Here is a 26,074-nt window from a genome sequence, read left to right as displayed (position 1 = left end):
TCCCTCCCTTCACATCCCAGCATGCCACTAAGGAACATGGGCAACTCCAACTGAGAGCAATTTAATCGGTCAGATATTAAAACAGAAACAAGAATATGAAACCTGTTCCCTTTTTGGTGAGTTCTTGATGGAAGAAAGAACTCCAAAACTTGAAGGAGGAAAAAAAAGCAGAGTTTATTGAGGAGTTCTGTAGCTCTATGCACTGTCCCAGGCCAACTTTATCTTCTCACAGTGAGCTTTGGAAGATTTAGAAAACATGCTCTTCACTATTTGCAATGGCACTGATTTCCCACTGAGGTACAGTTTATTATGGCACTCTGGCAACCAGGGCCCTGCACCAGTATCTGTGTTTTTCCCTTGCTTGAGCATCCAGACATAAGCCATGATGTAGCCAGTCATGAACGCATCAAAGCCAGCTCGGTGTGTGCCCCCCTGTGAAGGATGGCCGTGGCTTTCCTTTTCCTTTCCTGCAGCACCTGCTGCTTCAGTCTCAGATGTGGCTGGGTGACTGGCTGAGCCCAACCCAGTGGGAACCTTTGACTTCTTCTTTACTTGGTCACTGCCAGAGGTATTTCCATTGGCAGAAGAGCTCTGGGCAGCTGTTCCCTGGTCAGTTCTTTCAGTGCTCTCCAGATTCTCTTCCCAGTGTCTGGTTTCTGAGCTGACCTCTGTTTCCATGTCCATGGAGATCTCCAGTGGCCTCCCCTCCCCGTTAGATGCAATCTCTGCCAGCTCTGTAGTAGCTGCAGGGTTATAGCAGCTCTGCTTCCGTGGTGGTCCCTCCTCCCCATTCTGAGCTTGCTCCATATTTTCCCCTGAGCTTTCCTGTTGGAATGGTGTTGCAAGCACTTTCATGTTCTTCTGATGCTTCCATTTGTGCTTCCGTTTCTTTCGCTTCTCCCAAAGCTTGTCGTCCTCGTCAATGATGAGGTCAATGTTATGAGACTGGGGACACTTCACCCCTTTTGGACACCAGCCATAGGCCTAGGGAGAGAGACAGAGATCTGTAGCATCTTACAGGTTAGAGCAGCAATCACCATAATGTGAAGTGAGCTAATTAATCCCTTCCACTGCAGGCTTGTTGAAGCTGGAGCAGGAACAGTGTCCAGTTACAGCCCCCCACCACTGGAATGCTGGTGACACACTGCACTGGGTGCAGCACACCCAACGTGTGAGGAGAAGCCAAGGAGGGTGGGTTTGTTCTATTTAGGAAAGACACAGCTAAGGGGAGAGGGATATCTACTTGATTTCCCCAACCTATGTTCTGTCACAGAATGTGCAACATGTGGAAGAGCTCCTTTTCTCCATGAAGCACCTGAAGCCAACTATGATCTGATCAGATGGGTTCTTTGCTGCTGTTTCTGCACCAAGACAAGCTTTTCTGGATCACCCTGTGCTACAGTGCCAGAAGCTGCAGACAGGTAATAATTTTTTCTATCTAATGAAGGTAAAGGGAAGGGTAGAGGTGACACAAGACTACAAACTAACACAGAACTTGCTGTTCCTTCCCAAGACAGCAAGGGATACTGTAACTCATACTAAACACTGTTTAGGGCCATAAACTCTCTGTTGGAATCTTCCTAATGAAGCCTATAGAATTCCCCCCTCTAAGCAGAACACACTACTGCCCTGTCTGTCATGAAGCCACCTGAAGCTTCAAACTGTTGTACTATGAAGCAGGTGAGGGGAAGTTACCAGGTGCTTTCCTACAACTTCTGGCTAAGGCCACATGTGCCCCTTTCCATGGAGCCAGGAAGGGAGCAGAGATTTGTGTTACTTACCGAAAATTTCTCACAGACTGGCACCTTATTCCCCCCTGCAGCACCGTGGCTTTCTTCTTCCAGAGAGCAGTAGCGGTAGTCGATGTAGCGGGACATGTTGGCAGGGTAGTTGCAGAACTCCACCGTGAGGTGCTGCCCACTGGAGTCCCTCAGCTTGCAGTTCTCTCTCTTGCTGGAACAAGAGCAGCATACAGTTACTGTGGGGTGGGACCAGGGCATGGAGCAAACACTGCTCTCCACCAACTCAACTCCATGAGTTTCCTGCTCTTGAGCTGCAGCCCCAGATGCTGGAATGGAATTTAGTCCCAGGAGAGAAGCTTTAGTAGTAAGTAGCTGTTTCCATGCTGATTCAAAGGTTGTTTTTTCTTATGTGCTAACATAAAGGAAGGGGAAGCAGCATCTCTGGTAAGGTTACAGGAGAAGGGGATGCATAGTTTTTTTTCTTAACTGTAAAGGTCACTACGATATGTGTTTGTCTTCATAATGTAAATGAAGAAGGAAAAGAAGCCCCCAAATGAGGTGCAGACCACCCAGCAGTCACCACCCAGGCAGACTGAACCTGGGCAATGCAGGCAACAAGAAAAGGGTTTTCATTTCATGAAAAAAAACTTGATCTCTCTTTTGTCCCAAAAGCTGGTTAGAAAGCCCAAAACCTTTGGAAAGCTCTACCTAACGACAAACATTTAAGATGCCAATTTAAGTTTTTTTTAATCTTGTCAAAACAAAGCACTCTCATGTTCTGAGAACGGCCATCTTGAATGTTTTCAGACCCATCAAAGTGGCATTTCCTGAGATAAAACAGTCACTAAAAATACCATTTCTCCTAAAAACAGCATTGCTGACTTGAGCTTTATGGAGATCCCAGGGGCTTTGTCCCTGCCAGGGGCTTGTTTAGATTGCGTGAGGCCAGCAGAATGTGGGGCCAGACTGCAAAGCACAGATGTGTGTCCTGAACAAGAGCACAACCCTTGCTTGGAAGGAAGTGATGGAAGTCAGAGTGGCCCATAGACATCTTGTGTGCAGGACATGTGACAGAGATGGTCAGTGTCAAGGAGTACAGGGAGTACCCACCCTTTAATTCCACTGTCCTTTACAAAGCATTATTATAATTAGCACACCCTGCAAGACAGGCTTGGTTTCTTTTCTGTATGAATTCCTGCCATATCCTTGTGGCACTGCTGGACCAGAGACAAGTAGTGACCCAATTACATCTCAGATCAGGCCACTGTGATCAGTTTTCTACTGGCACCAGTTCTGAAGTTCTCTGTCAGCGGTTGTCCGCCAAACAGGTAGGGTCTATTAAAAAACAAACCCATTCTAGAAAACAGAAAAAGCACAGGGCAGAGTCACCTGAAAAGCACCTTCAATCAGTGAAACAGTGAAAGGACACAGCCCCCTTTGCCTTTCCTCCTGTAAGCTCTGAGTACCAGTGTGCTGCTCACCACTTCTTGTAGGCATACTCCAAGTAAGATGCTACAAAGCGAGTCTCAAACTCCGAGGCGTACTTGGTGTCGTATATTCCCGCTGGGAACATCTCGGAGAGGTCGGCAGTGAAGGTGCCCAGGCTGTCCGGGAGGTGAGCGTAGAAACACTGGTACAGGAACACCAGGTCGATCAGGCCGTTATGGAGAATGAGCGGCTTCTTCGCCCGGATGAGCTCCAGGAAAAGCGTCCGAACACTCAGGCTCTGGCTCTCGTTGCCCTGCATGAGGAAGGATCGGTGAGCTCGGCACCCTGACTGGCTGTCACCCTGGAGAGCCCTCAGAGCAGGATGTCACAGCTGTGACTTACTCTGAACAGAGACACAAACATCTGGAAAAGCAAATGCAAAGTGGGTTTAAAGCAGCAGGGAGGTGAAAGGGTAATGCTGCACACAAGACACCAGTGTGCACCCACCATCATGCAGGAGCAGGGGAAGCCAGCACACTCGCAGAAACCTGGAGCAGAGCAGGCTGAGGTGTCTGAAAGGGAATGGGTTTGTACCTTGTCGTTGCCCTTGTGGTAAGGGATCCCCTGGGAATACTGCTTGTTGAAGTCAAAGCCGTGCTGCACCAGGAACTGCACTGACTGGGGCTCGACCACATAATCCTCGGTGCAGAGCAGCGTGAGGTTGTAGATCTGGCACAGGTACGTGTTCTCGGACTGCACAAGGAGAACGTGCAAAGAACCCAGGGACACCTGTCAGAGGGAGCTGCCGGGACAATTCCGCGGGGAATTCCATCTCCCAGCGCGCCCCCGTTCCCCGACAGGGACCAAGAGGAAACGGCCGCAGCACGGTCCGTGCACGCACCTTCTCCGGGAGCTGCTTGAAACAGGCGACGCCGAGGGACAGGACAGAGCGCGTCCTGGCGGCGCTGCAGACGGCCTTGTACCGCTCCTCGATGCACCTGGCGGCGGGAGAACGGGCCATGAGGGGAGGGCACCGCGCAGCCGGTTCCGAGCGACGCACCCCCCCCGCCCCACCGGGCACTCACGGGTTCAGCAGCGACTTCCTGGCGCCGAGGCCGCTCAGCTCCTGCGGGGCGACAGACACCGTCAGTGGCCCCTCGGCACCGACCGCGCCCCTCCCCGCTGCCGCCGCTCCCACCCCGGCTCACCGTGTCCACGGCAACGAAGGTGGCGGAGCGCAGCGCCAGCACCATGGACGGCCACAGCTCCGCCAGGTTGTCGCTCTGCACGTCCACCACCGGCACCCGCGCCGGGCCCGCCATGGCCGCGCCCGCACGGGGCCTCCGCCGCCGAGCCTGCCCGCCGCCTGCCCGCCGCGGGCCCCGCACGCCTTACCCGTTCCGCGCCCAGCGCCGCCCGCCCTCGCGGCCGGCGCGGCTTCTGCCGGCCCCCGTGGGGTTTGTTACCGTTCTCAAAATCCGTTTTCAACTGAAATTTGGATTTATCTCAACAGGCGTTTAGTCAAGGCAGCTCCTTTGGGTCCTTCCCCAGCGACAGCTCGGACCCGCGGGAGAAGGGGCGGGCTCCTTTTGCTCTCGGCTTGCTGATTGGCTCCGGCTCCCCGGGAGGCCCCGCCCCTCAGCCCGCGTTCTGGGAAAGGCGGCCATGAGCCCGCCCCGCGCTCCTCCCTTCGATTGGCTGGCGGGCGGGACCTACACCTCTGATTGGCGCTCGCGCGGAGGTGGGGCGGGAAACGTTTTCCCGGGAAAGAGCGCGCGGCGGCGGGAGCAGCTGCGCCATGAGCCCCGCGCGGGCCCGGGCGGCGGCGGCGCTCCGGCGGAGCGGCGGGAGCGCGGCCCCGCCCCAGGGGCGGAGCAGGAAGCGCGCGTCGCCCCGCGGAGGTGCTCGGTAGCGGGAGGGCAGGGGGAATGTGGGGTGTTCTGTCCGGGGCACGGACAGCCAGCCCGGGCAGCCTCCCGGGCTTGCTGGGTCCTTGTAGAGCCCGGTACTCGGTGCGCGTCCACCCGGCACGGCTCGCTCGGGCTGCCGCCTCTGCTGCGGTTCAGCCCCGCTGCCCTTCGCCGTCTCCACCGTGCGCTGACCTCTCGCCGCTCTCCTGGCAGGGGCCCCGGCTGCAGCGCCCGCTCCGCCGCCCGCCCGGCATCTCTTCAGCGACCCGGCTGAGGTCGAGGCCCTGCGCGGGAATCTGCTCGCCTGGTACGACCGATGCAAGCGGGACCTTCCCTGGAGGGCACTGGTAAGGGGAGACATCGGGAAGAGGGTGGAGGACTACTTACTGTGCCCTAAGGGAGCCTGGCTGAAGTGACCGTGGTGTTTTTCCCTATGTCACGCATCCTTACCTGCACGGAAGTATTCCATGTCGTGGCTGTATTGTGGTGGGTGGTCCGGAGCCAGTCCCTAGGTATGAAGAGTAAAAGCAGGGCATGCTTTTCACATATAACCTTCAAGAGGAGTACTTATCTCTGGCAAGGTTAGTCTAGCTGCGTTTTAATGCTGTTTTGTTCCTGCCTCTATGATACCTTGTAGCAGCGAGTGCTGTATGGAGAAGGTTTCCCCTGTATTTGCTCTAAGCCTGCTGGACATATTTTTAGAACTCCTGTGCTCAGCCTGGCAGCACTTGCTCGAGAGTCATTGAGGTGCTGAGGGTGGGCATCGGCTTTACAGCAATGCCTGAATGGTGGGAACTGCACAGCCCCTCTGTGGGATTTACATCTGCCTCCACTTGCTTCCTATGCAGGCAGGCTCAGGTATGGGACAGTTCTCTGTGGCATTTTGAGCTCATAAATAACCCTCCATGTGGGATTTCATCAGCAAGAAGGTGCTTTGGCTGTCACTTGATTAACCCAAATTTTGAACTTCTGAGTGCTTGGTGGAAATACTTTATTTGTTTCAGATTCTATTGCTGTGTTCAAAACACACCTTGGATTGTTTTATTTTACTTGCAGGTCCCCTCTGTGGTGGGGTCCTGTGTCACCTTGTTTCTCATGCTTTATCTTCGTCCCCTTCCAGGCAGAGACGGAGCCAGATGCTGACAGACGGGGATATGCAGGTGAGGAGCACGGACTGGCATTGTGAGGTGTGGCTTTGGTGCCATCCTTGGAATAATCTGCTTGAAGTGGCCCCAAGAGCCATTGATTCTCCTTGCAAGGCACTGGGGGGTTGGAGAGCCCACCTTGTGCCTGGGGGAGCTCCTGTGGAGCAGCATGTGGGGGAGGTGAGGGGTGGGAGGGTGTTCAATGAGCTGGATGTCGTGCAGGGTTTGTAGCCAGTGCTAATGTGGCCACAGCACGAGGTGTGGGTGGCTTTGGGGCCTCTGCTCTGACCCCTGCCCTGCTCTCTGCAGTGTGGGTGTCCGAGATCATGCTCCAGCAGACACAGGTGGCCACTGTGATCGACTACTACAACCGCTGGATGCAGGTGACTGCTCCTTACAGAGTCCTGGCCCCACAGGCTGCCCCTTTTGGAGACCTTGTCCACTGCCTGTGGCAGAGCACAGCTCTGCTTGTCCCTGACTTGTCCCCTTCCCTCTGTCCCACAGAAGTGGCCGACGCTGCAGGCTCTGGCGCAGGCGTCCCTGGAGGTGAGTGTCACTGGGACTGGGTGCTCTCCCTGCGCTTTGGCTCTCCATTAACACCAGGCTGTGTCTCTTGGAACAGGAGGTGAATGAGCTGTGGGCTGGGCTTGGCTACTACTCCAGAGGGAAGCGTCTGCAGGAGGCAGCAAGGAAGGTGCTGGAGTGGGAGGAAGGGGAATTTCTAAACCCCTCTGTGGCTGCTGCTTGCTCACATCTGCCCTGCCTCGCTGGGGCTGTGCTGCTGGCAGAGGCTGCAGAGGCTGGGATCCCATCTTCCTGTGGGCAAAATTGGAACCTGCACACAGCCGGCCCAGCTGTTTCCCTGAGCTTGGCCCCTTCCTTGGCAGGTGGTGTCAGAGCTGGCTGGCCAGATGCCCAGGACAGCTGAGGACCTGCAGAAGCTGCTGCCGGGCGTGGGCCGATACACGGCGGGAGCCATCGCGTCCATCTCGTACGGACAGGTGAGAGCTGGTGTCAGCAGACACATCTCCCCCTCTGCTGCCCAGCCCCACTCCTGACAGAGTCCTGCTGCTGGGTCTCACAAGCCAAGGGTTCCTCAGGATCATGCTTGGCTCCCCCCACTTTGGGATGCATCTCAGCCCACCTAGCTTGGCCTGTGGGTTGACCTTGTATGTGTCTCTCTCCATCCTGGGAGCATCCCATCTCCCTTCTTTGTCCGGAGCACATCCCAGCATGGTAATCCCAGCTCCTGGTCCCAGGCTACAGGAGTTGTGGATGGGAATGTGATCCGGGTCTTGTGCCGCCTGCGATGCATCGGTGCTGACTCCAGCAGCCCTTCTGTCATCGACCGGCTCTGGTAAGGGGAGTGCTCTGTCTGTTCAGAGCTGGTCATGGCTAATGGCAGGATCACTCAGGAGCCTTGGGGAGGGAGGCAGGTGTGGAGTAAGGGAACTCTTGGGAAGCTGGTGCTGCTGGCAGTAGTGGTGAAAGGAGCTGTGTTGCCTGTGCCTATGTGGGAGCTTCCACCCAACAGGCAGGAGGCAGGCAAAGGTTCTGGGATGCTCTCCCTAGAGATCTCCTTGCCTCTCATTGCCATTTCTCCAGGGACATGGCCAATGTCCTGGTGGACAGGAGTCGCCCAGGGGATTTTAACCAAGCCTTGATGGAGCTGGGGGCAACTGTGTGTGTGCCCAAGGCCCCACTGTGCGGGGAGTGTCCGGTGAAGCAGCACTGCCAAGCGTGGCGCAGAGTAAGTGTGGTCCCAGAGCATGGCCCTGAGGGTTTACCATGCCTGGGGACAAGGTGGGCTGGTGGACGAGCCTGTCCCCCCTTCTGTCCCCCCTTGCAGGTGGAGAAGGAGCTGGCCTTCGCCTCTCAGAAGCTGTTTGGAAAACCCCCTCCAGTGTCTGATGTTGAGGACTGTGGTAAGTATGTGGGGAGATCCCTGTTGTAGCTCCAGGTCTGAGCCCTGCAGCAACTGTTACGTTGGTGTTTGCAGGTGTTGGGGACTGTCCCCTGTGCCCCCCAGCCACGGAGCCATGGGACAGCAGCCTGGGGGTGACCAACTTTCCCCGGAAAGCAGCGAAGAAGCCGCCGCGGGCGATGCGAACGGCCACGTGTGTGCTGGAGCGGAGGGGCTGCCATGGGGCCCCAGAATACCTCATTGTGCAGAGACCCAGCTCAGGTAATGGGGCTGGGAAGGAGGGGGAAGAAGGCACCACACTGCGCCTTCCCACCTGCATGAGGGATATAGGAAGAGGCACTGGTTGCTGGGGTGGGGAAAGGAGCTCTTTGGGGCTGTGATGAGGCTCAGTGTCCCTGGATGTGTCCCTTGCTGTCTCACATTTCTGTCATGCCTCCTTCTCAGGTCTCCTGGCTGGACTCTGGGAGTTCCCAAGTCTCCCACTGGCTCAAGATCTGCAAGAGGAGAAGGAGAGGGAGGAGCTGGCTGATCACCTCCAGGCCTGGATGGGGCGGCCCGTGGCAGCAAAAGGCCTGCAGTTTATTGGAGAGGTGAGCCTGGAGCTGGAGGGCTGCAGTGTGAGTCCCCTGTGCTCAGCCATGGGGATGCAGCACACTGGAGAAGGGTCTCCCTTTCCCACTGTCACCCCCCCAAGCTCTGCCCCACTCCTCAGGGCCATGGCAGGCTCGGTGCACTATGGATCCCCCATTTCCTACCAGCTGCCCATCTCATGTGTCTTTCCATCCCCTCACAGGTTACCCACATCTTCTCCCACATCCACCAGACGTATGTGGTCTTCTCCCTGCACCTAGATGGGGATGTGACCCTGGACCCTGCCTTGTCCCCGTCCCGCTGGGTAACAGAGGAGGAGTTCCATGCCTCAGCCGTGTCCACAGCCATGAAGAAGGTATGGGGGGCACTTGGCCCTTCCCTCAGTTACCTTGGGAAAACTCTTGGCATCTCCTCAACTTCTCTGGGCTGTTGCAGCTCCAGGACCAGCTGCTGTTCAGCTCTGGGCTCTCTTGTTCCTCCTTCAGGTGCTGAAAGCTCACGGGAAGCAGTGCAGGAAGGAGAGCAGCCCTGTCAAGGTGAGCAGTGCTCCAGGGTGCCTGGGGCCCCGGTGCTCTGGGACACACTGGTGTGCTGTGCTGAAAGCCCCCTGAGCTTTGGGATCAGGCCAAGGAGCATCCCTAGCCTGTGGCAGGGGAGCTGGCACTGCCCCTGGGTGTCCCCAGTACCCAGGGGTGATCCCTGAACACTGGGGTGTGGTTGAGCCCTGCTGTGTCTCCTGCAGGGCTCCAAGCGGAAGCGGGGGGCAAAAGCACAGGGAGCAGGCAGTGCCTGCCCTGGGACACAGCTCTCCCTCCACGCCTTTCTCCAGGCACCGCCTGCCCCCTGAGGGCACCGCCCTTCCTCCTGGGAGACACCAGAGCCCCTGGCTGGGGTGAGTCCTGCCTGGGGCGTGGCAGTGCTGTCCCTGTGCTGTAGCAAGCTCAGGACACAGCACTATAATGGTCTCCCACTCTTCCTTTCCCCTGCCTCCTCTGTGGGCGCTGTGCCTGGATGTGGCCACTGGCCTTGGATTAATCCTGGAGCCAGACTTGCCCTCCCTCCTTAGCTGGAGCCCTCCTGGGCTATTTGGCCCCGTACTGGCACCACTCTGGCACTGTGGACTCAGGGCAGCAGGGGTTTCTCTCTAGCAGTGGGAAGGGTGTGGCCACATTGTTCCCACAGCCCTGTCACCTGCCTGCATCTCATCCCCCAGCCAGTGACTGGGGATGCTGCTGTACCTTTCCTTGTTTTTATTGGACTGAAAATAAATCTCAAGTGTGTGGGATTTTTTAAATGACTGCCTCTGCACTGTGCTAAGCTGGGGGTGTTGGGCACCCTTTGGTGGAATGTGAAGATGGCCAACAGGATCCTAGATCTGGGCTGGGGAGAGCAGGATTTCTTCATTAATGCACCCAAGAGTCCCTTGGCTAAGCATTAACTGCTGGTGACCCCAAACAAGACACCTAGAGCACTCCTCCTGCAAGAGCAGCAGACATCAGTCCCCAAGGGATGTGCAGCTCCTGCCCAGGGGCTGCTCCTCCCTGGGGCTAAACAACAGCCCCCAGAGCTTTTTGCAGGGTTTCATCACCCTTTTATATTTTTTCTTTGGGCTGCTCAGCACTGTTCACGCTGACTGTATGTGCACCCTTGCAAAGGCACAATGCTGGGAGCTGGCAGGGATGGGGACAGTCCTGGCGGGGTGCCAGGGGCAATGGTCTCAATTTTAGGGATATGCCCACTTTGAGTGATGGAAATGGGCACTTCATCCTTACCTGGCACTCAGCACATCTTAAATAGGAGGATTAAAAACCCAAAGCAGCGCTTGTAAGTTAATTCTTTAATTGAGAGAAGCAAGAGGCCACCACTTACCCCCAGGGCTGGTCATGCTGTGGGTGGTAACTGCCAGTAAGCAGCTCCAGATTATCCACTTCCCTCAGGCAGCCCCTCATCTCTCTACGTCTGGGAGTGTTTTTGTGCCAGCAGACTCTTGGTCATGCTGCAGGCTCAAGTCTCAATAAATTAAGATGAAACTAAGGGAGAAAGTTCTTCATATGTGGTTGATAAATCACTGGGAACCCAGAGCATGGGAAAAATCCTGGGGCATAATCAGACCCCTGCTGGACTCGGCCCTAAGTGTCCTGCTCCCACGCTAAGTTGGCTCTGGATTGATCTGGAGCCATCCCTTGGTCCCTGCCCACCTGGGCCATGCCAGGGATGGGATCTCTCTGGTCCTTGCCCCCAGGGTTGGACTGGAGAAGATGGGGAGCTGAGGGAGGAGGACTGCAGTGTTGCACTACTGCTGCTGGTCCATGTAGACCTGCACAGCTTTCCACAGTGCCCGGATATTGCCCTCCCCAAAGCCCGGCGCTCCCCGACGGTCAATGAGCTCCAGGAAGAAGGTCTCCTCGGAGAAGAGGGGATGGGTGAAGATCTGCATCAAATATTCCCGAGCAGGGCTCTCTGTGGCATCAGTGCTGTGCTGGCCCTTGTCCCCAGGCACTGTGGTGTCCAGGAGGATGCCAAGCTCTGCCAGCATGTGGGGGTCCTGCCCAGCTCCTTGGATCTCCTCTGCTTTGCCCCCCTGGCTGTAATATGTGGTGGGGGGTGTGAAGAACCGTGCTCCCAGCTGCTGCAGAGCCCTGGTCGTGCTGACAATGTCAGTGGTGCAGAGGCCGACGTGCTGGATCCCGGCCCCGCCGTGCTGCTCCAGGAACGTGTCGACCTGGTTGGTGCCGTTCTGGGAGAGGGACTCGGCAAAGACCAGCTTGCAGCCGTGTGCTGGGGTGCCCTGGGCGCTCTGCAGTGCGAGGAGCAGCATGCCCACGCCCTGCCCGCCCAGCACATAGCCCTCAGCCGGCCTCTCCTGGGGGTTCAGCAGGAAGCGGTGGAAGCCAAAGCAGCGCTGGTACCAGTCCAGAGCCGCCCGGGCACCGCCCCGGGGGCAGACATAGGTGATGTGGTCAAAGTGAGTGATCTTGATCCCATCCCCTATGGCTGAGGGGGCTCCTTGGATGGGCTGGAAGCCGGGCAGGAAGGGTCCCCGGTAACGGGATCGGTCCAAAAGGGTGTGGCTGATGTTGCCCACGACAGAGCTCACCACCCCGTAGGTGACAGAACCCCCGTCATCGCTCAGCTCAGTGGGTGGCACCAGCAAGGAGCAGCCCTGGCTGTGCAGCCGCTTGCAGAGCCCTGGCACATCATCCACCTCAAAGCAGACGTTGGAGGCCGTGCCCAAGGTGGGCTGGGGATCCACGTCGTAGAGGAAATCACGGGATGAGGTGCTGGCAGGTGCCAGGCGCTCGTTCACCAGGAAGATGGCAGATTCCCGTTGCAAGGCCAGCTGCCGGACACGCGGCGTCTCCCGCACGGCCACCGGCTGGAAGCGAAAGGTGTTGTCCAGGTGCTGGGCCCAGCCCTGCCTGTAGGGCAGGTGGAGGGAGATGAAGCAGGGGCGGCTCAGCGAGGCTGCCATGGCTGGGCAGGCTGCGGGGAGGACGCAGGGGATCAGGGGGGCTGCTGGCCCTGGGCAAAAGTCATTCCCCCACCTTGCACATAACCCACCTTTGTGTGTTGTGTGGTTGCAAGAACAGATGTAAAAGTGTGTAAACTCACACCTTTTAAATGTGTGTATTTTAAATAAGCAGGTCTCAGGAGCCAATTTGCACTGTGAAAGGGCACCCACCTTCAGGACTGGCTACAAAGCGCTGCCCAAGGATGCTGACCTTCCTGCCAGCCCTCCGCTCTGCTGCCCTGCTCCATGCTTGAGGTTCCAAAGCAGGAAAGCCCTGAGCCCTGGATGCAGCCCTGTGGATCCCCTCTGGAGCCACACTGTCCTTTGGAGTGCTGCAGAGAGGTCAGCGGGGATTCCCAGTGGAGGAGGTGTGCTGCACGTGTAAGCAAGATTATGGGGACAAGGGTTGTGGTGGGAATGTCCTGTACCAGGAACATGGAGGTAGGATTGATAAACATGGAGCAACACAGTGGTTACAGCTAAAAGGCTCCTGTGCTGCCCCAGTGCCTGTCGGGTGTCCCACGATTGGAGGGGAGCAGTGGGGTCATGACAGGCTGATGTGCCCTTCTCCTCCCCAGCAAGGACAGCGTGGAGCCACCATGCTCTCTGCAATAGTCTGGGAACAATGACCTTGCCCTAGGGGCACAGAGGAGGCACACTTCGGGAAAGTGACTTCCTTCCCCACTCATCCAAATATCTGCGATGCTCAAGGTGGGGAAAAGACCTGCCCAAGACCCCAATCGGCATCACCTCTCCAGAGCACCCACTGAGGCTTTCTGACCCCATGGCATACACAAGCCGCCCTGGCCAGACCCCACAGGAGTGCAGTGGGCTGGGGCCACACTCCTGCTGAAAAATTCCCTTTCACCGGCCCGCTGGAAGGGGCTGCGTGCACCGAGCTCTCCCTGCTCTTTCCCACCAGCCCAGGGCGCACGGACCGCGTGGGGCCCCGCTGAGCACATGGGCAGGGGCCAGGCTCCGGCCGGCCGGCCCCGCTCCCCGCTGAACCCCGCGGCACCGGCGCCGTCCCCGCCCCGCTCCCGCCGGCCCCGCGCCCGCCCCGCCACCCCCGTGTCCCCGCTCACCGGGGCCAAGGCTGCGGGCGAAGGGGACGCGGGGCGGGGCGGCTCGGGGGCGGTTCAGTCCGCTCCTCCCCGGCATGCACCAGGCACGGCGCGCCGGGCACGGCGCCGGCTCTGCCCGGCGCTGCGGAGCGCTCCCGGCGGGGACCGGGCACGGCCGGCTGGCACACGGAGAGCGCGCCGCTCCCGGCGGGGACCGGGCACGGCCGGCTGGCACACGGAGAGCGCGCCGCTCCCTGCCGGTGCTGCAGTTCGTACTGAGGCCGGCGCTGCCCGGCTGCGCTTGAGGGAGGAAAAGCTGCCCAGGCTGAAAAACGCAGGCACGGCGGCTCGGGATGAGCCAAGGGAGGAGGAAAGCGCCTGCTAGGCAGTGGTGGGGCTTCCTGGGACACAGCAAGCTGTCTGTGCAGGATCATTCCCTGCCAGCCCGAGTCTCAGGACATGAACTGAGGAAACGTGTCCCTGCTCAGTGCTGGGCACTTTACGGTGTCCGGGGTACCCAGTGGGGGGAGTGACAGCTCTGCGGAAAGTGTCAATCATAAGGGACTGCTCACCGACCTAACTCAGGGCCCTGCATCCTTGCAGACACCTCTGGGCCCCTCCAGCCCCTCAGCAGCGATCCCCTCTCCCCGTGCTGTTTTCAGATTAATCCACCCTCTATGTGTGTCTGGGATCATGTTCTGCCCCCTCCGTGACTGTGGCTGCTGCCCTTCCCCTGCCTTATCATGTTTTTGTACAGATCCCAGGTACAATAAACTGCTCAAATATTTGCAGAGATGTCCTTGTGCTGCCAGAGTGGTGAGTTCCTCTTGTTTGGTTGGGGGGTGGAATCCTGTGTCGCTGTGATTTCCCGAGGAAACACCGACACCACCACAGCCCCACCAGTGTGGGGCTGGACAGGAGGCATGGAACTGAACACTGGCGAGTTGCTGTGGGGACAAGCTTGGCCTGAGAACGGCCATGGGCACAAAATAACAGCCCAGCTTTTGGGGTGACACCCACAAGGCAGGGAGCTCCAGCACCCCGGTGTGGGAGGGAGGCACTACTCTGCAGGGTAGCAGGGACTGCAGTGGTGTCTCCTGTGGGACATTGTGCAGGGATGGCGCTGTTCGAGGTCACCCCACAGTCCAGCAACCCTTTGGTGTAAGCGCTGGCCTTGGCAACGCCCCCTGCCCTCCTGTGCCGGGCAGTTTTGGAGCTGCTGTGTCCATCTCTTCCCTGCAGCACCGCCTGTCACCCTCCGGCATCAGCCTGGCACCAGGCACCGCTTTGCTCCAGCTGGGGCTGGGCTGTGGCAGCAGCACCCCGAGGCCACATGGCACCGACAGGGACAGTGCCTGCCTTGTCGCTGTCCCCTCGAGGCAGGCGGCAGTGGCCAGGGCGCACTCCCCACTCCAGCCAGGCTCTTCTCCTCCCTCCTGGGCGGGGAGAGTGGACAGGAGATAAAAGGGGGACCGGGGCCAGCTGGAAGTTGCTGAAAGCGGCTGCGGACGGGAGCGAGGGAGGACGGCAGTGAGAAGTGCGGTATCGAGGGCTCGTTCTCGCGGGGAGAGGGCTGGGGAGGGGGGCACATTCACCCTGACCAGATCCTGCATCTCTCTGCTCCTTTCCCAGATTGTTCCCCCCCCCCAGACCCATATCTTCCCCTTTGCCCATTAAGTGTGCTGGATGTTAGGATGGGGAATATCCTGGGTCTTGGGGGCTGTTGGAGGACAGGGTTTCAGGCAGATGTCAGGACTCAAGAGCTTTAAAGGCTCTGTGTACCCCCACAGCATTAAGTGGGGCATCAAGGACTCTCAAGGTGACCTGAAGGTGAAACCATCTTTGGCCCAGTGATTGCTCACCGGCAGCTGAGATGATGAGGGCTGTATCCCTGCTCCCTTCTGTGGCAAATACAGAGCTTTCTGGAGCTGGATTTGTTTTGTGGGAGAAGGGGAGAAGGCCCATGGGAGAAGGCCCATGGGAGGAGGAGCACCTTCATCTCTTTATGATGTGGGGTGGGTGTTCACTGCCAGGGAAGAACAGGATGCTGTGGTACTGGGTGCCCACAAAAGACAAGGAGCCCAATTCCCCACCTCATCCCCCTTTCCCTGCCCCCTGGGGTGGGGGTCCTGGCTCCCAGTGCCAGGATCAGGCCGACAGTGCCCACAGTCCTGGTCTGCCCTGGAGCAGGGTGCAGGGAGGTATTTTGGGGTTTCAGTGGATCTGGAAGGAGAGTAACACGCCATGTGCCCCTGCCAGGGCCGGGGTCCAGGATGGGGCTGCTGGTGCTGGCCCTGGCCACCTGGCTGGGGCTGGCCTCGGCCTCCGAGGAGGCGGCCAACAGCAGCCGGATCTGCCAGGAGGCACCGGCGTGGACCATCAACGGCTCGAGCCCCATGGCGGGGGCGGCGGGGCAGGTGACGGTGGTGGCGCTGCTGAAGGCCAGCTGACAGTTCTGCCTGAGGCAGGCCCACAGGTGAGCCCCGCTCCCCTCCTCAGAGCAATCCCCAACACCTCGGGGCCGTAGGGCGGCCCCGGCCCCCGCAGCGCTCCCAGCGCCTCCCTCCGCAGCCTCGGGGGCCTGCGGGAGCGGCTGGCCCGCCAGGGCACGGCCCATGTCCGCTACATGATCGTCAACGAGAAGGCGCCGCTGTCCCGCGCCATGCTGCCCGAGCTGCAGCGCCATGCCCCGCCCGGCGTGCCCGTCCTCCAGCCCGAGCAGGGCGACCCCGACGTCTGGCAGGTCCTGGGGGGTGACAAGGACGACTTCCTTGTTTATGACCGGTGAGTGATCGCCTGAGGCTTTTCCCGGCGTTGCAGAGCGTTTGATGGCTTCCAAAATGTCCCCTCGTGGCCGGGCTGGGGGGATTCCAAAGCCGCGTCCTGAGCCAGGCCGTGACTTCTCCCCTCAGGTGTGGCCGCCTGGCTTTCCACATCCAGCTGCCCTTCAGCTTCCTCCACTTCCCCTATGTGGAGGCAGCCATCCGCTACAGCCACATCAAGGACTTCTGTGGCAACTGCTCCCTCTACCCCAACACCACCCAGGAGGTAAGAGCTGCAATGCTCGCTGGAGCCGGGATCCCTTCTGTCCTTCGACACTGCACATCAGCGAAAACAATCTTATCTCAGTGTTGGCGATGGGCTGTAGATTGGCAGCTGCCCTCAGATGTGTTTGAGAGGGAAGGTGATGAAAGGTCTGGAATAAGGGCACTTAAATAGGTCAGAGCTTTCCGGTTGAAAAGGAATTGACTAAAGGGGTCATATCCCATGTCTGGGAATGCTAACTAGAACTGTTCCAATATAAGAAAGGGCAGGCAGTGGATGCAGAGGTGGCAAGCTCAGAGCAAAGAAAAGGGTGTAGCTCTGAGCTTGGCAGATGATTAGTCACTTCCCAGGAGAAAAATACATCCAGAAATACTAAATGTGAATTCCCATTTTTGGACCACAGACAGCTTGAGCCAAAGGACACAAGTGTAGAGGTTTGTGCCCTGTGTGCTTCAGCCCCTCCTGTCCTCCCTGTGCCCTGGGTCAGGGCTGGAGAGCATTTCCTCTGACACACAGTTTTCTGTATGATGTCTGCCTTCCCAGTTCACAGCTGTGCTCCCAGGCTTTCTGCAGGGCTCTGTGGGCATTCACATGCCACACCAGCCCTTGTGTTACTTTCCTCAGGCTAACAGTACCATGGAGGGCCCTGCAACCCCAAGCTCACTTCCTGAACATGAGGGGATGGAATCAGAGACCCCCATCCACCAGCACAAGCCCCTCCATCCTCACCACCATCATGAGGTCAGCAGCGAGAGAGACACAAACCCAAGTGAGGACCACAAACCTGCTGCCCATGCTCACCACCACCATGGAGGCCATGGCCAGCTCCATCACAAGGGGAAAAAGCAGAAGGAGGGGGATGAGCATTAAACCAGGCTGGGCAGCCTTGCAGAACCCAGTAGTGTGCAGACAGCCCCAACTCACTTCATGGAAGCATGGAAGGACTGGCTTTGGGCTGCTGGTCACCAGCAGTGCTGGTTTAACAACTTCCTCCAGCATACCCCATTGTGGGTTGCCCTCCTACGCTGTGATAGGGATGGAAATTCCCCTTGGACCCTGCTCAGTGCTGCATTTTCAGCCCCAGGGCTCAGTTCTGAGCCTTCATCTGCCACTGCCTGCCTTTCTGTGCTCAATGAAGCCTGCTGTGCAAACCAGGAGGTCCCTGGTCACTGCTGGCTGACACTGCACAGAGCAGCAGGGCGGGGGTGGAGGGGCCAGAGCTGGGATGGGAGCAGCACTGCTGGCATCCTCTGCCCATCCAGACACTCCTGGGTGTGCTGGAATCCCTGGGTTTCCTGGGCAGGGAGCGAGGGGAGGGACAGCGTGTGCCCCGCAGGACATGGTCCCAGGGGACTGAGGGCACAAGGAGCGGTGGGATGTCGCAGCTCCCCGTGGTCCAGACCCTGTACCCCCAGAGCTGTCACACCCCGCGCTCCCCGCAGACCGTGCACACGGGTATGTGCAGTGGTGGCGGGTGGCCGCAAGATGGTGGCCTTGTCCCCTCTTGGAGACCCAGGGCTGTATCCAATGGGCGCAGCCCGAGGACAGGGTGAGCATCCTGAGGTCTTTCCTGGGGGTAAGCGAGGTGGGAGGGCAGCGTGGATATCCGGAGTACGAATAAAACCTCTGTGAAGTGACCACTGCTCACTCTGGCTCTGGTGGGCCCTGGGGAGGATCTTGCTCAGCGCTGGACTGTGCTCTGGCACAGGGAGGGACACAGGGCTGGATGTAGACCCCATGATGCAGCAGCTGGGCATGACTTACATCCCCTGAGCAGGAGCTGAGGTAAAGAGGTTGAAGACTGAAGAGAAGACATCTTCAAGAGAAGACTCCATCTCTTCCTATCTTGTGGCTGCCTCCCAGGATGGAAGCCCAGACAGAACATTAACACTGTGCTAGCTGGAGGGTGTTTGGCTCAGCACCTCCATACCTGGCTTGTAGGTGTGATGTTGAGGTGCCTGCCCCAAGCTGCTCGTGGTTCTCACATGCAGTCCAAAGTCACCGTGGACATCTTGTCCCCAGCATGCAGACCAGTCCCCATTGTAAGCACATCGTGGGGCTCCCCAGTTCCCAGGCAAGTAGGTGCTGTGCCCCTGGCACTCAGTCACTGCTGCCTGCAGCTTAGGGTGCCCCAGTCCTGTCTCTGCCTTTTACTCCAGCTCCATCCATCATCCCACACAGCCCAATACCTGCCCAGCCCCACAGCCTGAGTGGGGAGCAAAGAGGTGTTTTTCTGCTCAGTGTTTTCACGGTGCTGTGTCCTGGTCCTGTGTCCTGTCTCTGATGGAGATGCTCCGCACAGTGATGGGGACAAGAACCAGGGTGAAGAGGAGCTCACAGGGATGAGAGCAGTGGGATCAGATATGTCTTTCAAACCAGCCAGGCTCTCCCACGGGGTGCTGGCTGAGACCCTGCTCCCCCTCCTCCATCTCTCCTCCCCCTTCCTCCTCTACCTGTTCCCAGTAGCCTGCAAGGGCACCTCTGTCTGCTGCTCCTGCCATCAATATTGAGGTTATCTTTTTCCTCTGGCAGCTGCTGTAATTGAAACAAAGCAGGCCGGGCCTCACGGGCTCGGCTCCTCTCGCTCATTTTGCCGGTGCTGCTGAGACAACTAATTCATCTTATCGATGCATGCTTGGCCTCTTTTCCACCAGATCCAGGCAGAGCAGTCTCCCTGCCACAGCTGGTAGGAGCAGACTGTGTTCCTGTAGCGTCTGCTGGGTGCTGCTCTTATCCAGCCTCTGGTCCTTGGCTTGCCTCAGCTGGGTGCTGGCCACCAGCAGAAGATGCCAGAGGACCCAGTCAGGGGAAGAGGTGCAGATTGGAAGGATGGTGATGACTTTTGTCTCTTTCTTTTGCCTTCTGATGCATTATCAGCACTTGTATTAAATTCCACATCCCTTCCTTGTGCAGCTCCTGAAGGTGTCCCTGCCGAGTAAGTGACAGATGATGAGTGGGGCATACATGGGTTTGCATTCCCTCACTGATGACCAGTGCTGCAATTAGCCATGGCAGAGAGAGGGATCTCATCTGATGCTGGGTGTGTAGTCCAGTGCAACAGCTACCATTTGGTTACCTCCCAGGAGACTAATTTCTGGCCCTAAAGCTTGGGTGGGCATTTTGCTTTGTGTAGAGACATTGAGGTGTGGGAAAGAGCTGTGACATTGTTTGGGTCCTACATGACTGAACAGGGGCAAGGCTTCAGAGTGAAACTGCCCTTATGACAGGATTTACCCCTGAAAGATGCCAGGAACCTGGAGCTCTACAAATCCTGTGCCAGTGTCTACTCCTGCGATGCTGAGGGAGAGCTTTGCTCTGGGTGGGGTGGAGAGGTGTTTTGGGGGAGGAAGCAGGCTCTCTACATCACCAATGTCTTGGAGACTGATGGTGTAAATAGAGTCAGAGAGCTCCAAGGAATGCTCAGCTCTTGGGGGGCTGGCTCAGCTGAAGGGTCAAGGGCCAAAAAACAAGGGATGACTTCAGGTTCTGGCAGTGCTGCTCCTGTTATCTGTGGCACCCTGTGGTACCCTGTATCTCCAGGGCACCACCATGGGGGAGGGGGCACCATGGTACCTTGGTACCCATATCTGTGCTACCACCCTGGAGGAGGACAAATGTCAGCTTCACATCACATGAAGACTTGGCCCTGTGTGCTGCTCCTGCCGAGGGCCAGGCAGATCCTCTCAGGAAAGGAGGAACAGCCAGTCCTAATGTCAACAGAGGCCTCTTGTGCAGCGATGCTGTGTCAAGAAGAGGAATGGGTCCCTCCTCCTCCGCCCATTCATCTGGCAGCCGGGGTTGGCGTGCTGCCAAGCCAGGCTGCTTTGGAAACATTTCATTGAGGAGGCAGCTGAGCCTAGGAAAACAGAATGAAAATATACAGAGGGATCACTGTTGTTAGGCAAAATAAATGCAGGCGGCTGCATTTCTGTCCCCCAAATCCAGCCCTGCCGGGCCCCTCTGGCTTCTATGGGGTCAGGGTGGCTGCTGCTGCCTGGGGATGGCATCTCCATTGTGGGTTAGGAGCTGGGGAATGAGGCCTGGAGAGATCATCTGTGGCTTTGGCCAACTTGCTGATGGCCCTGGTGAAGAGGCCCAGATTCATTTTGGCGTAGTGCTGGCCAAGAAGATGAGGCAGAGCAGAGAAACAGCAGCAGGGAAGAGCCAGCAGCAGTGACTTGTGGTCCCTGCATGGCCACCAGAGCAGGGGGATTGATGGGAGTGATACAGAGGCTGCAGAAGTCAGATTTTGGCCACGTTCACTCCCATCTCCCTCTTCAGCATCAACCATGGGACCAGGCTGGGCAGGAGGCCCCCAGCAGGACAGAGTCCAATCCCGGGGTTTTCAAAGCCCAGTTGCTTGGCATGCCCCATCTTCTGTTCTGGCAGAGGGAGAGCAGAGTCATCCCCAGGCAGTCCTCAGAGACAGAGGGTGGAGGTGCCTCTGACTTCTGGGCAGAGCTGCTTACAACAGGTTTGCCTTTTCTGTTGTTTCCTCCTATAAACCTCTCTCCTTCCTCCAAAGGCCTTCAAACCATTCCATGGCCACTTGATGACCTATGAAAGATGCATCCCAAATCTTTCCTTCCCTCCTGGGGGTCTGGAGTGATTTGAGGGAGGCAGAGCTGGAGCCAGCCCCATGGAATACCAAGGCTCTCACCCCTGCATAGCTTTCTGTGGCTTCACCTCCCCTCTTTGTCCACCCAGCACAGTCTGGTTCTGTTATTTACAGCTTAGATCAGGGGGGTGAAAGAGCCCAGTGTGAGCAGAAAAAGCCCAACCCACTCTGGGAGAGATAGATTTCACCAGCCCAGCTCATGCATGGATTTGCAGCACAGGGCAGGTGCCCAGGGCCGAGACTAGATCTTGCCCTGGTCCTTGTGTTTGTAGGAGCTTTGCTAAGATTCAGGCTCCCCTCCTGCCCTCCTGCCAGGAAAACAGATAGCAAGATATTCCTTTTCTGCCATGGAGTGATTTGCCTTGTGTCTCTCTACCCAACTCTCCTGGAGACAGGTGGGTGTGATGCTGGGTTCCCAAATCCCACTGCTGGGAGCAGCCTGGGATGATGGCAGATGTGACAGTGATGGCCCTCATGGCATCTGGGGAGCCACAGTTTGGTAGAGCTACCAAAATGCCTGACTCCAACTTTCCATCCAGCTGGACCCTGTGATCTACTCATGTTCCAAAGCCAGGCAAGACCTCATACTAAAGGCTAACAGAAGCATTGCTTACCCTTTGCTTTGCCATAATTTTTTCATACTCCTGTAGCCTGAAAAAAAAAGATTCCATGTTTATTTTAGCATCCCTAATTAAGGGGAAGGAACTTCAGTGGCTGAAAGGGGGAGGTGGTGGCCCAAGAGGGTCGGTTTCTGCTGAGCTCAACCCTGGTACAGTCAGCCTGGTCAGCATGGACATCTCTCCAGTGGAGGACTGAGTAACTTTCTGGAGCACTCTGCGCTTTTAGACTCTGTTCTGGAGAGGTGGCTGTTCCTCCTGGAAGCCAAGGGTCTTCACCCAGTGGCTGGTCTGTGCTTAATTGCTGCCTGCACAGCAAATGCATTTGCTGGAAGGGTGCTGCAATATCTGTGGCAAGACAGAGGCTCAGCACTTTGCTAATCTAACAGGGGCTGGGGGTAGGCAGCCCTGGCAAGCCAGAGATGTAATGTCATGTGTGGGGGAAAGAGGGAATAACAGCTTCTGACAGCCAGAACTCTGTGCCTGGGTACAAGGGGGTGTCTGGGTCTGCATCATCCCAGCCTGAGCAACCACAGGGACACAAAGGCAAGTAGAGCTGTTCCTGGATCGACATGAGGGTGAGAACAGCCATTCACACTTGATCTTGGAATTCAGCCTGAGCTTGGAGAGAGGAGATGGTACTTTCAGTCCTTGCATTTCTCTTTTGAGTACACAGACAATTGCAGTCACACCTGAAGGAGGTCTTTGAGCTTGTCAGTTCTGGAAAGTTTAATAAAATAACTGGCTGGCTAGCAAAAAGCCACTTTATTAGAGTCCCTGCTGGAAGAGGAGAACAGCAATAACTCAGCGCTAATGAATCAGTGGAGAATCCACAGGGGATTTGAACAGTTTGACAGCAAAAAGTTCCAACTCCAGTCTGTGCTTTGTTGGAGACCTTACTAGGCACTGGAAAATCTAAAAATGGTCCTAAACTCCACAGGCAACCAAATCAAGGTGTTCCCCTCTTGCTTGCAAGGCCAAATATTTCATAAGTCAATGCTCTCTATCTCTTCCTGGACACTGGATCTATGGGGGTACTAAGGAATAATTATCCTGGCCAATAGATTCCTCTGCTCCCAAATTAAGGCAGGGGAGCTACAGTTACTCCCTGTGTGCTTGCCCTTCTGCCTCTGCTCTGACCAGCATCAGCAACACAGAGAAGGCAGAAACAGCCACAGTTCCAATGAGTACTGTACAATGGAGGCTGTAGCAGGGAGCTTGGCTGCTGATAAGCCTGTCTTTGACTGCTTTGGAGAAGCAAATCCTCTGGATGGCTGGAGCAGGAGCTTGGTGTCTGCCTGAACTCTACTACCCTGTTCCTTTCCCATCATTAATTGGCCATAAAGCTTCTTCTGCCCTTGTGTATCCTCATCTGCCACCACAGGACTTCCCTGGTGCTCCCTGGGCCTTGCAAAGCTCTGCTGTCATCTCTAAAGGCTCTAAAGGCAGTGTCACTTGTGTTACATGGCCACAGCATTGACTGTTGGGAGTCAAAGCAATGTCAAAGCAGCATGGGAGCATCCAAGAGAGGGGAAGATGCCCAGAGAATGGCAGTCTTTCTGCTGAGGATAGGGTTTGGGCATGGTGGGGAGAGAGGAGAGCAGCTACATGGTGTGCAGCTGGGAGCAGCCAAGGAGGTGACATCCCTTTGGGTTGAGATGTGGCACCAGCCATCACTTACCTTGGCTGCCATAAAACAAAGCACAGGTGTCAGGAAGCCCACAGAGGTGTCTTATCAGCAGCCTTGTCCTTTCTTCTTTTTATAGTCCTTGAATTTAATTTCTAGAAGGATGAAAGCAGTTTTCTTACTCCACAGCACCTGCACCTTAAAGCTGGATTTCTGTTTGAGCTGGCACCCAAAGAATTTTTGAGGATATTGCATTGCATTGCTGCCTGACTGTGGTCTAGAGCCCCTGAGACTCCAGCCTCTTTGGTCACTCAATTTTCTAGACAGGGATTCAAAATAAAATATTTCCTGGAGCTAGTAGGACAAATCAGCATTTGGTAGATAACACCAGTGATCAGGCCAGAAGAACTGGAATTGGTGGGTTGCAGCACAGGCAGACCCTGACCAAACAGTATTGAAAGCAGGAGGGGAACCAGGGCTGCCAGTGGTAGAGGCTCAGCAAATGGCTGGGCTCAGGAAAGCGTGCAGTGAATTATTGATGTACCTGGTTCCAGGCTCTGAATGAGCAGCATCAGGGCTGGGCAGGAGGCTGACATTTTGCATCTTTCCCTGGGGAGAAGAGATCTGCCCACGTTCCCTGGGAGGAGAAGAGCTCTCCCCTTGCAAAATTCATGGCAGTGATGAAAGGCAGAGGGAAAGATGGGGAAGAATGGCGAGCAACAAATGCTCCGAATGAAGAGAGAGAGGAAAAATAAATTGGTTTGTCTTTGAAATAACATGCTAACCCCCCAGAGACAGGTTGGCCAGCCACTGCACCAACCTTGCTTTGATTTGAGTCTGGATTATATGTTTTATGCAATGAAAAGTCAGCTCATTGGGAATGAATAACATCCCTGCTTGGTCTGAAGTCTAAAATCCTCTTTATTGGCACTGTCTGGGGACGACGTAAGTAAGGACACTCAAGGTTGTCACTAGGTGAGCTCTGCAGTCACTGGTGACAGAGAGACCAGTCGAGCTGGGGTGCTGTGTCCCAGCTCTCTTCCTGAGCAGCCCTGGCAGCTGCAGGGAGACATGGGTGCCAGCAGAAATTCTGTGACACCAGAGCCCATGGCTTCCATCATCAGAAGAGCCTGAGATTGCTGGACTGCTCTGCCAGGAAGGTGTGCTCCACCTTGGGGCAGGAGAATGCTTTGGGATGGCCCTGTGAGCTCCCTCAGTGCAGCCAGGGAGGGGCAGAGGCAGACAAAGCCCTTTGTCACCCCAGGACCTGTCACCACAACAGCAAGCAGAAGTGATGGGCAAAAATGCCCGGCTCCCGTGGCAAGTGCTTCCTGTTGCAACAAACTCTCAAAGAGAGCAAAATGGCCTTCAGGATCAAAGAACTGGGGATGTGATTCCTGGAGAAAATCTGTGCATAAACAAATCTGTGTGCAGCTGCTGCCCCAGGCCAGTCCCTGCCACTGCTAGTACTCATTACTTTGAACAAGACCAACGGCAGCAAGGAACACCTCAGCCTTCAAGGAAAACCTCTTCCTGACCTTCATTGATTAGCTTGTGGCTTACTGTCTAAAATGGAGATCTCTCATTGCAGTAGCTCTGTCTGCTCTCACCACCTGCCTGATTCCTGATTCCTTCCCTCCATGTCCTGCAGAGGAGACCTTGGGCTTGGAGGTATCTTGTGGCAGAGCAAAGGCACATAATTATTTCCTGTTCCCTAATTGCATCGCCCTGTTATTCCAGGAAATGTACTCTTGCTCTGTCAGTAAGAATAAATAGGAGATCTCTGCAACAAGGGAGTAACCGGTAATGGTTTAGATGTGACTGAACTGCAGATAGGAAGGAATCAGTCTTGGATTCTCAAAGCACTGAGAATAATAGCAAGAAAAGTGAACTCAGAGACCTGTGAGCTCTGCTTTTCCTCAGAGGTTTGTCACTTAAATTTAGACAGGACACAAAACCAGGAATGTATTTCCAGGGAAAATCTTGGAACGGTGTCCTGCTGGACACAGCAGCAAAGCAATGGCAGGATGCAGGGGCCCAGAAAAGTGGACTTCAGTTGCCACAGCCCTCCCTCCATCAGCCCCACTCTGTGCTGGTCTCAGGGGTGCTGCCATCACCCTCGGCTGAAAGCAGAGGCTGGTGAGAAGTCGGCTCCCTGGATTTTGGGGTGCCAACTCAGGCAGTATGTGCTGAATATATTCATATGTCCCTTTAATGTAATTCCACCTGAGAGCACAAGAGAGCTCCTGGAAGCCAGCAGTACCTGTGTTTTTCATCTCCTCCCGAAAAAGCCGTGTGTACTAAAGGACTTGGCGGTTCCTGTACACGAAGGCCCTGCTATGACGCCTGCGATGAGCACCTTCGCTGCAGGGCTTTAAAAGAAAAAGCAAACCCCGATGCCCATAGAAGGGCAGGGCACTGCTGTCTGCTCTGCTGCTCGATGTAAAGACGTAGATGAATTATGGGTGAGGCTGGGTGTTGATTTGGGTCAGAGTGGCCGCCTGGACCGGGCACCGCCGGGCACGCACAGGATCAGCGCCGGTCCCGCCGGTACCCGGGGGCAGCGCTGTCCCTCCAGCGCCGCCGTGCCCCTTTGTCCCGCTGGCTCCTGGCGCTCGGACGGCCTCGCCAGCCCCCCTCCCACCAGCGCCGTGAGTCTTTCCTCTGCGGCACGGGGGACACGGCGTCCCTCGCGTGTCCCCTCCCGCCTGGGGGCACGGCCAGGAGGACACCGGTCGGTGCCAGGGCCGTGCTCTCCCCACGGCGGCGGCCGGGCAGGTGCCACAGGCGGCGGTGCCCCGACGGGCGGCGGGGGCGGGCGGGGGGCTGCGGAGCGTCCCGCCCCGGCGGGG

At 56.8% G+C, this 26,074-nt stretch overlaps 4 protein-coding genes across 11 annotated transcripts; 2 read left to right on the top strand and 2 right to left on the bottom strand.

Annotated features, from left to right (window-relative positions):
* Positions 1-45: 45 nt before the first annotated feature.
* TOE1 (target of EGR1, exonuclease) lies at positions 46-4,737 on the bottom strand. Its single transcript, XM_079314010.1, has 7 exons — positions 4,379-4,737; positions 4,256-4,296; positions 4,072-4,168; positions 3,765-3,923; positions 3,224-3,483; positions 1,782-1,953; positions 46-984 (listed from the first exon to the last, which is right to left on the bottom strand). Exons 1-7 carry the CDS (start codon positions 4,490-4,492, stop codon positions 196-198), a joined length of 1,632 nt encoding a protein of 543 aa, XP_079170136.1. The 5' UTR covers positions 4,493-4,737; the 3' UTR covers positions 46-195.
* Positions 1,979-10,034, top strand: MUTYH (mutY DNA glycosylase). 6 transcript variants are annotated; one of them, XM_079314014.1, is made up of 15 exons: positions 1,979-2,106; positions 5,294-5,427; positions 6,201-6,240; positions 6,535-6,608; positions 6,730-6,771; positions 6,848-6,919; positions 7,113-7,226; positions 7,485-7,582; positions 7,831-7,975; positions 8,075-8,150; positions 8,225-8,410; positions 8,594-8,739; positions 8,943-9,095; positions 9,226-9,276; positions 9,483-10,034. In XM_079314014.1, the coding sequence occupies exons 4-15, from the start codon at positions 6,552-6,554 to the stop codon at positions 9,585-9,587; spliced, it is 1,245 nt and encodes a 414-aa protein (XP_079170140.1). In that variant the 5' UTR covers positions 1,979-2,106; positions 5,294-5,427; positions 6,201-6,240; positions 6,535-6,551; the 3' UTR covers positions 9,588-10,034. The 6 variants fall into 6 exon arrangements, with proteins under 6 accessions (XP_079170140.1, XP_079170138.1, XP_079170137.1 ...); XM_079314011.1 differs by lacking the exon at positions 1,979-2,106 and adding an exon at positions 4,899-5,071; XM_079314013.1 differs by lacking the exon at positions 1,979-2,106 and adding an exon at positions 5,063-5,182.
* Positions 10,035-10,400: 366 nt separating this feature from the next.
* HPDL (4-hydroxyphenylpyruvate dioxygenase like) lies at positions 10,401-14,156 on the bottom strand. Of its 2 annotated transcripts, none has more exons than XM_079314018.1 (2): positions 13,888-14,156; positions 10,401-12,223 (listed from the first exon to the last, which is right to left on the bottom strand). In XM_079314018.1, the coding sequence occupies exon 2, from the start codon at positions 12,210-12,212 to the stop codon at positions 11,034-11,036; it is 1,179 nt and encodes a 392-aa protein (XP_079170144.1). In that variant the 5' UTR covers positions 12,213-12,223; positions 13,888-14,156; the 3' UTR covers positions 10,401-11,033. The 2 variants fall into 2 exon arrangements, with proteins under 2 accessions (XP_079170144.1, XP_079170143.1); XM_079314017.1 differs by lacking the exon at positions 13,888-14,156 and adding an exon at positions 13,337-13,438.
* Positions 14,157-14,749: 593 nt separating this feature from the next.
* On the top strand, positions 14,750-17,997 carry LOC306806035 (selenoprotein Pb-like). 2 transcript variants are annotated; one of them, XM_079314419.1, is made up of 5 exons: positions 14,750-14,852; positions 15,575-15,791; positions 15,887-16,099; positions 16,228-16,363; positions 16,985-17,997. In XM_079314419.1, exons 2-5 carry the CDS (start codon positions 15,589-15,591, stop codon positions 17,228-17,230), a joined length of 798 nt encoding a protein of 265 aa, XP_079170545.1. In that variant the 5' UTR covers positions 14,750-14,852; positions 15,575-15,588; the 3' UTR covers positions 17,231-17,997. The 2 variants fall into 2 exon arrangements, with proteins under 2 accessions (XP_079170545.1, XP_079170544.1); XM_079314418.1 differs by having other exon boundaries at positions 14,751-14,857.
* The last annotated feature ends 8,077 nt before the right edge of the window (positions 17,998-26,074 follow it).

This window comes from Erithacus rubecula (assembly GCF_903797595.1).
Source record: "Erithacus rubecula genome assembly, chromosome: 10".
NCBI classification, from domain to species: Eukaryota; Metazoa; Chordata; class Aves; order Passeriformes; family Muscicapidae; genus Erithacus; species Erithacus rubecula.
The sequence above is the reverse complement of the archived record's forward strand: the minus strand, read 5'-3'. Positions and strand labels throughout refer to the sequence as shown.